We start from the raw sequence: 14,959 nt of genomic DNA, 5'->3' as shown, positions 1-14,959 counted from the left end.
GGCAATTGGTAAAACACGAAATAACAACAACAACGTTAATTCTGTTTTGAAATATTTTAACAGAAATGTTATGTAAGATATATTTTCAAAGAAACGTTCAATGCATATGACATTAAAAGTTGTTTATAGTTTCCCCATTGATGAGTATTTTAGCGATTTGAGTACTCTATTCACCATGTAAATGTTATGGGCATATCACTTTATGAAATGTAAGAAGTGCAGTCGATTGGTGTATAGCGGATTTTAGTGAGTAACGGATAAATTAAACGTTTTTTGCAAAATACTTTTATTTATGGTAAGATTTATAGTTCTCTATGAATTGAATACAAAAAGCATATCATTGTTAAGTCGATTATTTTTTTGGTGACGTGTGTCAATGTTTACAACTGTTTCTTTTTTCGAAAGCAAAACAAGGTCACGTTATGAATGCACTGTTTTTGTGACAACAGGAAAAGTGCAGAGGAATTGTTTCTTGAATTTTGCAGATTTTGTTTGATAAACATAATGTTCATTGATGTAATATTTTCGTATTATGTGCAGGGCTTTTCATCTGGAAATTGGGAAGAAGCCCTAGCCTTGCAAATTGGGAAATTTAAGTGCGATAAATGGCCATTTTGGGAAAAAACTTTTAAAGCATTTCATCACAGGTAAATCATTTAATCAATTTTAAACAGTCACAATAATGGTTTGAACTTTATTTTTGTTATGAATTAATGACCTGGAAATGTTCTTTTCAAAGATTGGCCAGCTATATTTTTTGATCTTCTTTAGAGTCCAGGAGCTTTCGTTTCTTAACTGATTTTAGGTAATATTTACCATTATGTGACATTTTCAAACTGAAAATTCAGCGATGACACTGGTGACCTCCCTTGCGGCCCTCGTGCAAAAACCGACAATAAAACCCGTACTACGCAATATTCTGTTCTAGACTGGTACACAAATACAATTAAAATTCGGCTTAGCGGTAGTGGGGAAATACCTGAACTGAACTGGTAGCGAAAAAATCGATACCAGACAACAATTACGCAAAATAAACCTTCATCTTTGTTTATCGCTCGTGAAAGCTTTCAATGAAATTACAATCATCTACAAGACCAGTAAAACTATACCGAATAGTAACTTGGCTACAAAACACTATCCGCTGTGTTTATTTTTTTGATTTTCAGGGGAATTTCAATCGTTTTTTTTGGGAAGTCTTTCAGCCAGAGTTGGGAAAAAATAAGGACCTCTGTTATATAAGGATGAAAAGCCCTGATGTGTCCTTTACAAAAGTAAGAATGCTCAGGAACCAAATTGATGTGTACCATATAAAATAAGCATGAAAGCTGCAACTCGGGATTAAGTGAATAACGGACATGTGGTGACCCATATTCAGGAATGTGGGGATTATTTCAAATAAATATAAACTCAATTGAAGTTGTCCAATACACATGTGGTTAGCGTGTGGCTATGATATTAATTAGTGAAAACATCATTTTTAATGAAAAATAATCATATTATAACGAAATATTGATTTCTCTGAAAAAATATTTTTCACTATCAAATTTATATATATAACAAGGTATTCAACTCAAAATGACCCGAATAAAGGGTGCATCACTTTGAACAGCCATTACTTCATCAATTGTGCAGCGATTTCCATGAACTGGGTTTTATTAAACTCAGTAATGAATTTCCTTTCTGGAAATGTACATATATTGCAATTATTTTTTACAAATGCTGTGTCAAATTTCAAGAAATAACCCGATACACATGTAATCCGATAAAGACCTAAGCGATCCGGTAATGGCTGAATCAGTGTACCATGAAATTTGCGCTGTAAACAAATAATATTTTTTTGGAAATTTAAAACCGCTGGCATGTTTCAATAGGAGAGACATGTGTCTATCTAGGTTTAATGGTTTAATTACTGAATGCATGGTGTTAACGTTGAAATGAGACATCGAAGTCCTTAGCTATCCGTTATACACCAATCGACTGTGGCTCGGTTAATGTAAAATAAATTTTAATAATAATGCCTTATATTAGCGTTCTATATTAAGTTTGTAACAATATGCACAACTACAATAACATATAGTGATACATTAACCCGTTCTAATGAAATCTTTTAAAAAGAGTCAATAACCACATTTTTGGATTTTAGAGTCACAAGTCCTTACTTGCTTTTGTATTATTTATCGCTAAAGTACCTCTTCTCGAACCTCACCTCTTTTCTAACCCTTCATTTGTGTACATTTCATACGCATGCGCTCACACACACTTCGTTGCCGTTTTTTGTGTATAAGTAATTTGTTTACGCCGACTCGCACATTGCAGCAATTTGATGAAAATGCGTCAAAAACCTGTAGAATAAGTAATCAATCATAAAACACGTAAAAATCATAGTATTGCTTAATGCTTTTAAGTTTTTACACATGTAATGATTTTCATATTATTTTTTTTATAAAAACATGGTCTTATTTTCGTTCTCAACTTTGTTTGAAAATTTACATAAATCGGCTGCTTTAATAAGTCAGGTGACCATGGTCAAATCATGGGGCAAATTGATTTTTAATGGTGTACACTGAAGGGTTCGAAAGCAGGTACTCGTTATTTTGGCAGCATCAACAGTTTTACATGATATGGTGGTGCTGGAAACTTGCAAAAAATCTGTTATCAAAAGAGGATTAACGTAACAATAAAAGTTGCCAGCCATGTAGAAACAAGTTATTTATCAAACAGAGTTCCTATTAATATGTTTCACTATTTTCAATCTTAATCGTCACTACATTTGTAGTGTCAACTGAACAATTAAGAGGTTCGAAAGATGGTTAGTCCATGATATAAATCCACAGAGATCAGCTGGAACTTTAACCACTGAAGAAGATAGTGTTAGAGTATTATTAAATAAAACACCAGAGAAACACTGAAAAATATTTTTTTTATGTAAGATCAAAATATCAAAAAATGAAGTCTTGCAATAGTTTTCTTAAATAATATGGTGGGTCAAAATGATAATTTTTATTTCATGACAGAAATATTCAATGAACTTCTTATAATTGTATTGAGTATGTTAATGATATATAAATAATGATATAATCATGCGTTTTACACCTTTGCCAAAATGTTTCAATCAAGCTTGTATTTGTCATGTCTACTGGGTTTTGATAGTCACTAACCACATCCATAACTATGATGTGTATTTAAATTATTAGGAACAATTTTCATGGTCACTGTCCAATGCTAATGTACTCAATTAAGCCCATGAAAAGGTATCAATGGTTAATTAGGTTGTAATGTTCAACCAATTCATTTTTTTAACCCCATTTAGATCATGTAGCAGGGATGAGCTAAATTGGTTAAATGGACTAAATCGTTTGAACTTTTCAACCCATTTAAAGGTAACTACACCGAAATCATAAATCATGGTGAAATTTCACACTCCTCTTGTTCTTTGAATATCTTTTGTGAGTTTAAGAGATAACATAAGTGTTTGACATATGTCAAGAAAAATTCAATATTTGATGGGTCTAAACGAAATCCTGCGTTTCCACATTTTAAGCATTTCAAGTGTTCACTTTACATAGTTCACTGTATTTTTGTCTACCACATGATGGACAACGTCGAAATAAAGAATGTGAATAACAATGTTTCTGAGTTCTGAACTTATATTATTTTTGTGTTCTTTATAAATAAATAATAAGATAAATATCATGATACATATCACAATTCCATGTTACTGATATATCATGGTGTACTTATAAATCCTGTTTTGTACCAGGCTAATTATCAAAGAACAACAGGTATTATGATTATATCTACGCTTTTTAAAACAAAACAAATCCCTTTAATAAAGATAAATAAAAATAAGAATACTTTGCAGTTTTTTTATGCCCCAGCTCCTTTTCGATTGTGAAATGTTACCTTTCTGTTTGGTAGTCACATCTTTTCTATAATTTGTTATCTCATGTAGGTTCTGTATTTGTTTAAAAAATCAATATAACTTAATTAAGTACCAGCATAGGATTGGTTGTGAACATGCTTCAGGGCCTTTTTCTTGACTTGGGGGAAAGGGCCTGGCCTTCCATTTTTGGGAAAAATAATATGGACAAAACTGAAAAAGTGGAAGAAATTTCGGGACGATTGAACTTCACCGGTACATCAAAAAGAATGGAAAAGCATATAATTTTATCGTTGCTAAACGGGCAACACCTAACGCAACACCTTATTATCCTTTTTTTTCATATATATTTCCTTAGTATCAGGGGCTACTGCCCCCAAACCCGGCTTTGTCAATGGTGGTGAACAACTGCGTACCGGTAAAGTTCGATCTAGCCGAAATTTTCCAAAGTAAGCTTCAAATATGAAGAAAATTGCATTATGTGAAAGAAATTCTCTTATGGGAAGGGGCCTTTCTCTTAGGGGAAGGGGCCTTTGTAAGGCCCTTGCTTAAGAAGGAAAAAAAGCCCTGATGCTTTGATAATTCATTGATCATTTATGCGCTGCGTTATGCAAATAGGGTCTTATGCCATATTCAGCGAGCGTAGCTCCAGACCAGCCTGCATATTTTCACAGTCTGGTCTAGAATTACCCTGTTTGGAATAATGAGATCATGAAACCTTGCATGACTAGACGGCGCACATGTGCAGGCTGGTCTGTAGCTTTGATGGCATATTGCATAAGACCCATTTTCGTATGACAGGGCTATTTTGTTTTAGATTTAGCATCATAAACGATGGCATCCAATCAAATGAGCAAGAAAAGAGGACAAAAGCTTTCATTAAAGAAAAAGGAAAACAATTCCAAAGGCTCTGCAATAGTTGTCCTTCCAAATGTAGATACCCTAAATGAATCAAGCGAATTTAAGCTGCCAAAGAAAGGCACAGGACTTGTTCAAGCTACTCCCTTTCAGTTAGCTGTTGAAGGTTAGTTGGATAGTTTCATAATACTTAGTTTATGTTCTTGCTTACCCGCATCATTGTTTTCTGGTACTACTTAATATCTCAGATTATTTTTATCCCTGTAAACAAGTAAAGGTAGTACACTTGAATCATCATGGACATCTATCGATCTGCCCTTTTGTGTGTCCTTAGACAAAACTTTTCTTACGTCACTTTCCAACACTTGCCAACATGCAACACCTGTTTAAACATACGTGTATTAATTTCTTTTAGCAAGTTCATTACATATAAAAATACCCAATACAATACAGGTATTAGGAAAGGATTGAAACGGAATAGAGTTTCTTTTCTAAGAATTTGCACAATACTTTCCTATAATATGAAGTTTTTCATGTTCAATTTAGGTAAACATTTCAAAAGCAATGCCCATTTTTCAAGTTAGACATTCTACTATGATATGGGGCGTCAAAGGGTATTTTTTGTCACTATTGTGACAAACTTTTGTTTTCTTTTTATTTAATATATAAACTGGTTGATAAAGAGGTTTACTCAATGCAACAAAATAACAAAAAGTAAGGTGTAAACATTATGTATATTAATGCTTATAATTTATTTACATAGCTGTAATCATACATTGATCATCAATAGATACACAAGCTGGACTAATGTCAGGTATACTGTATGTGGTTCTTAGTCTGTGTTGGTGCTTTTATTGCTCAAGCCTGGTTGTGGGAAAACTGGGCTTAATGCATGTTCGTAAAGTGTAGTCCCATATTAGCCTGTGCAGTCTGCTCAGGATAATCAGGGACGACACTTTCCGCTTTTATGGTATTTCGTTTAAAGTCTATTTGTAGCAAATATCCAATTTAGGAAGAAAGTGTTGTCCCAGATGAACCTGTGCAGACTTCACAAGCTAATCTGGAGCAACACTTTACGCACATACATTAACAAAAGTTTTCCCAAAACTAGTCTTGTTTTATAATTTTTCAACAGAAGATGTGGTTGATGTGGAGGTGTCATGCCAAGTGTGCAGTAAGGACCTCTCCCATATGAACTCTACACGGAGACTTCAGCATGTTAACAGGTGAAACAGCAATGTCTCATGCTGATATGAATTCTCTATGAAAAACAAGCACTTCATAGCTATTATTGCCATGAGATATGAATCCAGTATCATAAAAAAGTTCTCAAATTAGAGCTTAGCTCAAAAGATGAGATTTGAGTTTCTACTCAGCTAAGTATTGAGCATATCAGTAAATCTCCAATCTTAGCTACAAAAATATGCTCATTTCCTCCTCAAACTCAGGGTTGAGTCACACTCAAAACTCAAAAAACTTCTGTGTTTAAAATCATATTGAGCGTGATGATCAAACTCATCTAAAAACAATTGAGAAAAAACTCAAAGTTGACTCAGAATATTGACTTTACCCTTTCCCCCATAAGAAGCAAAGTGAAAATGGCTTTTGCAACCAGAATAAAACCAGAACAGCCTGCGAGTTACTCGCAGTCTGTTCATGTTTTATGCTGACTAGTGCTCATCAGTATCTAAGGTTTGGAGATGAAGCCTTCAAAACATGAATATAGTATGAAATGTCTTAAATTAAATATAACTTTCTAAGGGATTACAAATGCGTCAAAATACGTATCTTAGTGGTAAAGGATTAAGAATGTTTGTGATACTTGACTCTGGAGAAGACTTTGTGTTAATGTTTATTGAATGTTGTTTTACAAACTTATCCATTGTAATTTTAAGTTATATGAAAGCCTCCATATATATCCGGTTACTCCGTGTGTTGCCTCAATTAATAAACCACCATATCTCAATGCCTGTAATGCAAGTTTATCATAAATCTGCGCTGTTATCAATATTTTACAAAGAGTATAAAAAATATATATATTGGGTAAGTAGGCGTTTATATGAGCCCATGTTAGGAAGTAGGCCATATAACTCTAACTTTTCATTTTTTGGTAAAAAGGAATCAGTTTCAACTAAACAAACAATTTCATACACAAAACATATTTGACAAGCATTACGTTTAAGTGCTTATGACCTAATTAAAAACACTTCTAACGTCATACAAAATGCAGTTTTATAGCAATTATTTGTTACTATTTCTTAAAAACTGGGGTCTTAGAGGTATGTTTAATAGGAAAACAGGTTACTGCCCAAGAGTTTTGATATTTATCAGGTTCTGCACATCTAAAAAATGGCGTTGCTAGCCCTCACTTTTATTTTATACAAAGTCTAACCTGATATATTACAACTTTCAAGGGCAGTCGGCTATTAGTTTTTAAGTCTCAAACTTGTTGATCAAAAGTTGCTTGAAGTTGAGCTACTTCTGTTGTCTGGTTCAAGCTCAATTACTGTATACTGTGTGGTGTAGGTGTATGGACCGTCAGGAGGAGGGAGAGAAGTGTGAGGAGAAGGGGAGGCAACTGCTGCAGGCGGCACGCAATCTCGTGCTGGACTGTCCCATATGTGGCAAAGTCTGTAATACAGAACTTGTGAGTGATATCAGGATTATTTGTATAGAAAGGTCAATTATACCTTTACATCAGTTTCTAGATATAAGCTTTAATTGTTAATAAATAAAACCTTCCTTCAAACAAAATGTAGTGGAATTTTCTATTAATGTAAAAATCTACAAGTTTGATGTGTTACTTTTAATAAAAGGATGCAATATTTACATACATTATTAAAGCTTGGGTCTTGAACCTAAGTCTTATTAATCTTTATCAACATAAATTAGGTTTTTTGATTATTTTCAAAAGACTCGAGTAAGAATTTCAAATATTTTTATTAATCACACAAGTATTTCAGTGGGACCTAAATGGTCGATTTGAGGACTACTAATTCAAGCTTTGTAACTGTACATTTTCTGAAAACAGAGTCGTAAGAACCACTTGAAGAAATGCTGCGTAGACCAGGGTGTATCCACCGACCGCATGCTACAGCTGGTTAGGGACCAGGAACTAGAAAGGGAGACCTCCCTAGCTGCAGGGGTCATACCGCCTGCCCTCAGGTAAATATGCCAGTTTGTAACAGGGATGCAACACGTTTACCTGTTTTTTAAATATTGCACTAATCAGTACATACATAATTATGTTCTGATGCTTGTGTTTTCGACTTTCCTTTTACTATATGAAGTCAAGACCCAACACAATAAATCACAATAGAACATAATGATGGGATTCAACAGATAAGATTGTAAGACTTTACCAATTTTCTTATTTTTTTACAAAAAAAATAATACATTGAATGAAAATAAGAGCGAGATATTTGATTTTATGCATGTATTATTTGGTCCACTGACAAATAATAAATTATTAAAAGTGTGAAAAGTCAGGGCCGCTAATCTATTTGTATTATTGCAAAAAACCTTAAAAAGTTTTTTGCAATAATACGAATAGACTAGCGGCTCTGACTTTTTACACTTTTTCATGACATTCACAGTGCCGTGATTTGGTCAACAGTAATAGTTCATAGTCAAGGAAGTATTCAACAACAAGCTTGTTCATTGACAGTTTTTGACAGTCTTTGTTTATGTCATAAACCTTTTGTTGTTGTTTCAAAACGATTTTAATATGAAATATAAGCATAATAAAAAATATCAAATGAAGGGTTTATTTTTCTCAAAGTAATTAATAAAGAACCACAACATGTAAATAGTGTTTCACATCACCAATTAATAATATTATAAAATACAGTCAACAATGGTTAACATTTTACAATGCTCAACATTCTGAAAGATTCAATACGAATAAAGATACAATATTATACACAACTGCATTATAACTCCCTAGGCTCTTTGTAATATCGTTTTTATTGTATTCCAAAAATTGTGTGTTTTTGACTTATACTGTCACAGTAAGATGACCTTAATGTGTAGATTATCATGTTTATGTAGTCACATTATAGTATAACAAGTGGATGTTCAACATATGCTGTTTTTTTTTGTTCTTTTAATTCCAGAATTAATAATCAATTTTGCTATTTTCTTCTGTAAGGTGGTATGACTCAACACTATTTACAGTTTGTTGGTAGCAATGATACATTTTCAGTGATAAGAAACCATTTAATGTTGAACTTTAAACATGTTGTGAGTGTGCTGTGCATTTCAGGTCCAAGTTGCCTAAAGCACCTGCTGCAAAGAAAAGAAAACTCAAGGAGCCCAAGAGGTATGCTGCTGCTACTTACCATATCATTTCATGATATGTACTAATTTAATTGAGCCTCCCTTTGGGAAAATGGGGCATAATGCATGTTCATAAAGTGTTGTCCATGGTCAGATTGTGCAGTCCACACAAGATTTTTACTAAAAAGAGACTTCACTTATATGAAAATTACAAAACAGTGGCAAGTATTGCCCCCCCCCCCCCCCCCCCTCCGTGTGCAGATTTCACAGGCTAATCTGGGTCGACACTTTATGCACATGCATTAAGCCCAGCTTTCCAAGAGCCAGGTTCAATTAAAGTGCGCTGCCAGCTATTCTTTGATGGAAAAACATAAAATCTATACTGAAATTTTAAATACTTTTTTTTAAATCATTTGATTTTTGTTGTATTAATTAAGGATAATTATTAGTTATTGCAAATTATCTAAATGTCAAGACAATAAATATGGATAATAATGATAGGAACTAAATTATTATGATATATAGTTCATAAACGACTGAAGATATATGGTCACACAGCAACACTACTCTAGACTGCTTTATTTGAACTTCAGAAGAATTGTCATGAAAATATTTTAAATAAGAAAATTGAATACTTTTTGGCCCTGACCTTCTTGGTCATCTTCTACACTCGTTCCTTTCCAGTCAATTTAATGCATGTGCGTAGTGTTGTCCCAAATTAGCCTGTGCAGTCTGCACAGGCTAATCAGGGACGACACTTTTCGATGTTATTGTATTTTTAATTCAAAGAAAGTTCTTTCCTCTTGTTTGTTTCCAGTCAGTTTGAGGAGGATGTGCAGGTTGCCCTTGCCATGTCATCATCGCTGGCAGGGCATGCAGTCACAGAGGTAACTGACAGAGGACATGTGGGCAGGAACAAGAAAGGGAAAACGTGAGTTCTGTGTTAAACTTCCAGGCAAATGTTTTGTTTAAGAACTCAATAGCATTTGTGTTCATTTCATTGAAAAAGCCATGTTACTGGAAAATGGTGCTTGATACATGTGTGTAACATGTCGTCCAAGATTAGCCTGTTTAGTTAGCATATGCTAATCAGGGAAGACACTTTCCGCTTGTATGAAACTATATTTAATTGAAGTCTCTTCTGAACAAAAAATAAGCCCTGTTTTCCCAGAACGCGGCTATTGGTACATCTATTCCAGTAAAGAGGTGTTGTATACGCTGGTACATCTATTCCAGTAAAGAGGTGTTGTATACGCTGGTACATCTATTCCAGTAAAGAGGTGTTGTATACGCTGGTACATCTATTCCAGTAAAGAGGTGTTGTATACGCTGGTACATCTATTCCAGTAAAGAGGTGTTGTATACGCTGGTACATCTATTCCAGTAAAGAGGTGTTGTATACGCTGGTACATCTATTCCAGTAAAGAGTTGTTGTATACGCTGGTACATCTATTCCAGTAAAGAGGTGTTGTATACGCTGGTACATCTATTCCAGTAAAGAGGTGTTGTATACGCTGGTACATCTATTCCAGTAAAGAGGTGTTGTATACGCTTGTACATCTATTCCAGTAAAGAGGTGTTGTATACGCTGCTGCTAACAACGGAAGATGAACGACTTGCACGGATACAACAGAGGGTGTCCAGTCTCCTCTCTCAACAGGTGGGCTCCACATAGAGTCAATCCTTAAGCCTAAATTAAATCATAAAATGCACACAGTTGTCTTTAAACTGTAATCTTACAAAACATTTGTTCAAGTTTGCACTCTAAGCAGGTGGTTTTTAGCTCATCTATTTTTTGAAAAAAAAAAAAGAGCTATTGTCATCACCTTGACGTCTGCGTCGGCGTTGGCGTCCGGTTAAGTTTTGCGTTTAGGTCCACTTTTCTCAGAAAGTATCAATGCTATTGCATTCAAACTTGGTTCACTTACTTACTATCATGAGGGGACTGGGCAGGCAAAGTTAGATAACTCTGGCGTGCATTTTGACAGAATTATGTGCCCTTTTTATACTTAGAAAATTGAAAATTTTGGTTAAGTTTTGTGTTTAGGTCCATTTTATTCCTTAAGTATCAAAGCTATTGCTTTCATACTTGCAACACTTACTAACTATCATAAGGGGACTGTGCAGGCAAAGTTATGTAACTCTGACTGGCATTTTGACAGAATTATGTGCCCTTTTTATACTTAGAAAATTGAAAATTTGGTTAAGTTTTGTGTTTAGGTCCACTTTATTCCTACAGTATCAAAGCTATTGCTTTCATACTTGCAACACTTATTAACTATCATAAGGGGACTGTGCAGGCAAAGTTATGTAACTCTGACTGGCATTTGGACGGAATTATGGGCCCTTTATACTTAGAAAATTGAAAATTTGGTTAATTTTTGTGTTTTGGTCCACTTTACCCCTTAAATATCATAGATATTGCTTTCATACTTGGAACACTCGCAAACTATCATAAGGGTACAGTAAAAGGACAAGTTGCATTACTCTGGTTGTCATTTTTACGAAATTATGGCCCTTTTTTGACTTAGTAACTTTGAATATATGGTTAAATTTTGTGTTTCGATCCACTTTACTTCTAAAGTATCAAGGCTATTGCTTTCAAACTTCAAATACTTTCATGCTATCATGAGGTTACTGTACCTGGCAAGTTGAATTTTACCTTGACCTTTGAATGACCTTAACTCTCAAGGTCAAATTATTAAATTTTGCTAAAATTGCCATAACTTCTTTATTTATGATTAGATTTGATTGATACTTTGACAAAACTACTCTTACCTGACATACCACAATAGACTCCACCCAAACATCCCCCCTGCCCTCCCCCCCCCCTCGAATCCCCCCCTAATTTTTTTTTTTTTTTTTTAAGATCATCTCACAAATGACCACCACACCCTCATACTATACCCCCCCCCACCCCAACCCCCAATTTTTTTTTTTTTAAACGGTTAAAAAACACAAATATTTATTTTTATTATTTTATTTTTGAAATACCGTCCAACCATCGCACCCCCGAAATATATATAAAAAAAATGCATTTTTTTTCCGCATTTTTGGAAGATAATGTAATAAATGTCCACACCCCTACACTATACACCCCTCTTCACTCCACCCCTCCCTCCTTTGTGATTGAAATTGAGAGTCCCTTCACCTTTAAAAAGAAAATAGATGAGCGGTCTGCACCCGCAAGGCGGTGCTCTTGTTTAATCTTTACACTGACCTGAACTGCTTGCAATATTTCAGATATGTTAGGTTGTCAAACAATAAGACATCAATGTGTTTAAGCAGCTATGAATTATTGTGTATTTCTTAACATGCAAATGAATTTTAAACTATTTTTCCTACTAGTATTGCTAAAATATTCATCATATAATTTAAGGTTAATGCCCCAATCATCAGTGTAATGCTAAGGTTAAGGATTACATGCAGCAAATCCACATCCCTGTAACTACTTATTCAAATTAAATTACAAACATTGTTTAGGGGGTCTTCATAAAGGTTCATTGAAAAATGCCATTGCCAATTGGATTATGCCACAGTTCTGGTAAAAACTATCAATCATATCTTCATTATCTCTATTTATTTCCTAGTAGGCGTATAATTATTGGAGAAGACTAGCTTGAGTTAAATGATAGGCTTGATAATTACAGCCACTTTTTAAAGTACTAGTTTCGCTTTTTTTTTAAACAGCAGATAAATTACGTATTCTTCATTGTAAAATAAGCCCCTTTTAACAATAGAAAATCAGCTGCGATATGGGCAAATCAGGCTTTATCCATTCGCGCAATTTGTCTTATCAGATTAGCATGTGAAGTCAACACAGGCTAATCAGGGTAGAACATTTAAGGCCTAGACCGGATTCTTTTGTTAAGAAAAGATTCCTTCAAATAAAAAATTCCACAAAAGCAGAAAATGTCTTCCCTGATAAAACTGTGCAGACTGTACAGGCTTATCTAGGACAACACTTTATGCACATGCATTAAGCCTTTGAGTGCTGGAACCGGATTTTGAAGGCCTTTGCAAACAGTTTGGATCCAAATGAGACGCCACAGAACGTGGCGTCTCATCAGGATCCAAACTGTTTGCTATTCTGATAGTATTCTTTGAAAAAAAATCGAAGAAAATGCTTATTTTAGAAATTCAGCAGACGACATTTTAGCAAAAGACAAATTTCCCAGCATGCAAAGGGTTAAGCCCGTTTTTTTCCAGAGCCAGGCTCATTCATTTTTCAGAATTTCTCACTCTTAGCAATACAACCTTAATATTTAATATTGCTCAATATGACATACCATTCCAGCCCTGCCTTGCTAGATCTGCAGACATGCTGCCCTCCTCTAGTCTGTGTGTACCTAGCCCAACCCCAGGGGCCAGTCTATGGGGCCGTGGGGGTGGGGAGCTCCTGCCCCTAGAGCAGTATTATGTGGGAGCTCTCATGCCTCCAGTAACTCTGGGGGCCTTGGCAACAGGGCCTAGAATGCAACCTTTGACAACAGGGCCAGACATTGTGCTGAGGGAATCAGAGGTGGGTGATTTGATAGACTCTGTGTCACCAACTGTGTGGATTGAGAATGTTTTTATTTTCCCACTGAAAGAATTGAGCCTTGCTCTGGGAAAACTGGGCTTAATTCATGTGCGTAAAGGTTTGTCCTAGATTAGCTTGTGCAGTCCGCACAGACTAAGGGACAAAACTTTGAGCTGAAACTGGATTTTTGCCAAGAAGAGACTTCCTTTAAACCCAAAATACCATAAAATTGTAATGTGACGTCCCTGATCATTCTGTGCCAACCACACAGGCTTATTTGGGAGAATACTTTATTCACATTTGTTTTTCCAGAGCAAGACTCAATCATGATATTCCCCCCCCCCCCAAAGGCTGAGGGATACAGAATTTGAGTTGTCCGTCCAACTGTTAGCCATCCATCCGTCTGTCACAAAACTTTTTACGGCTATTCCTCAGCAATTATATACGATATTTGCATAAAACTTCATATGTGTATAGGCTATATTTCAGATCGGCTATAAAATTTCAACATGAAACTTCACTGGTTTATAGATATCAATGAGGAGAATTGCGATGCATAAAACAATTACACTTCACTTCATAATGTTTTATGATAATATTATATATCAAAGAATTTTCACACATCCATGAATAAAATTAATTTGGCGGGGAATATCAATTCAACAAATTTGCTTGTTTGTTGTGTTTTATAATTTGTTTAAGTTATTATTGAATTTAACAAAACGTGACATGTTTATCCCTGTGTTTGTTGTAGGTATCGGTTGCACCAGGTGTTGATGACATCACAGCTTCCACCCAAACAGCTGTAGTACTGGCCGAGTTAGCTGGCGACTCCCAGGTAGGGTGTAACCTCTCAAGATCACAACCACGAGGGGCTGTGAGTGGGTTTGAAAGAGCCCAGGGATCTCATGACCTGCCCCTGGCAGGTGACTGTAGCCAGAGGGACCTGGGCACCAGTGGGTTCTGTGTACAGAAGCTGGTACTTAAGGTAATCTTTACTGTTTTTATCACAATTCAGCACATAAGGTAGTAGTGAAGACTCAGCAATGACCTGTAAATAAACTCTGACATACAAACACACTTTTATCACAATTTTCTGCATGAAATGTATGGGCATGATTTTTAACCAGGTTTTCCGAAGGAAAAAACTGGTTATTAGATTGGCGAATGTCGGCGGGCGGGTGGGCGTTCGGGCTGGCGGGCGGGCGGAACAAGCTTGTCCATGCCATAACTTTGTTGTTCATTGTGAGATTTTAAAATCATTTGGCACTTTTGTTCAACATCATTAGGCGGTGTGTCGCGCGAAAGAATTATGTCCATATCTCCAAGGTCACACTTTGAGTTCAAAGGTCAAATATGGCCATAAATGAGCTTGTCCGGGCCATAACTATGTCATTCATTGTGAGAAGATAAAATCATTT

The 14,959-nt window shown here is 35.3% G+C and overlaps 1 protein-coding gene across 3 annotated transcripts in view; it reads left to right on the top strand.

Annotated features, from left to right (window-relative positions):
• The window catches only part of LOC127876974 (structure-specific endonuclease subunit SLX4-like), a 41,893-nt gene continuing 26,934 nt past the window's right edge, over positions 1-14,959 (top strand). Inside the window, exons 1-10 of one of the 3 annotated variants that reach the window (XM_052422529.1) lie at positions 1-72; positions 4,698-4,904; positions 5,874-5,964; positions 7,265-7,385; positions 7,770-7,903; positions 9,003-9,059; positions 9,834-9,947; positions 10,586-10,676; positions 13,314-13,538; positions 14,293-14,526. In XM_052422529.1, the coding sequence (XP_052278489.1) occupies positions 4,715-4,904; positions 5,874-5,964; positions 7,265-7,385; positions 7,770-7,903; positions 9,003-9,059; positions 9,834-9,947; positions 10,586-10,676; positions 13,314-13,538; positions 14,293-14,526 (1,257 nt within the window). In that variant the 5' untranslated portion in view covers positions 1-72; positions 4,698-4,714. Of the gene's footprint in view, positions 73-115; positions 247-2,142; positions 2,354-4,697; positions 4,905-5,873; positions 5,965-7,264; positions 7,386-7,769; positions 7,904-9,002; positions 9,060-9,833; positions 9,948-10,585; positions 10,677-13,313; positions 13,539-14,292; positions 14,527-14,959 lie in introns of those variants that run through there. The other 2 variants (XM_052422530.1, XM_052422531.1) reach the window with 2 other exon arrangements.

Source organism: Dreissena polymorpha, chromosome 4 (assembly GCF_020536995.1).
Source record: "Dreissena polymorpha isolate Duluth1 chromosome 4, UMN_Dpol_1.0, whole genome shotgun sequence".
Classification (NCBI taxonomy): domain Eukaryota; kingdom Metazoa; phylum Mollusca; class Bivalvia; order Myida; family Dreissenidae; genus Dreissena; species Dreissena polymorpha.
Note: the sequence above shows the minus strand (reverse complement) of the source record. Positions and strands in the feature narration are given on the sequence as shown.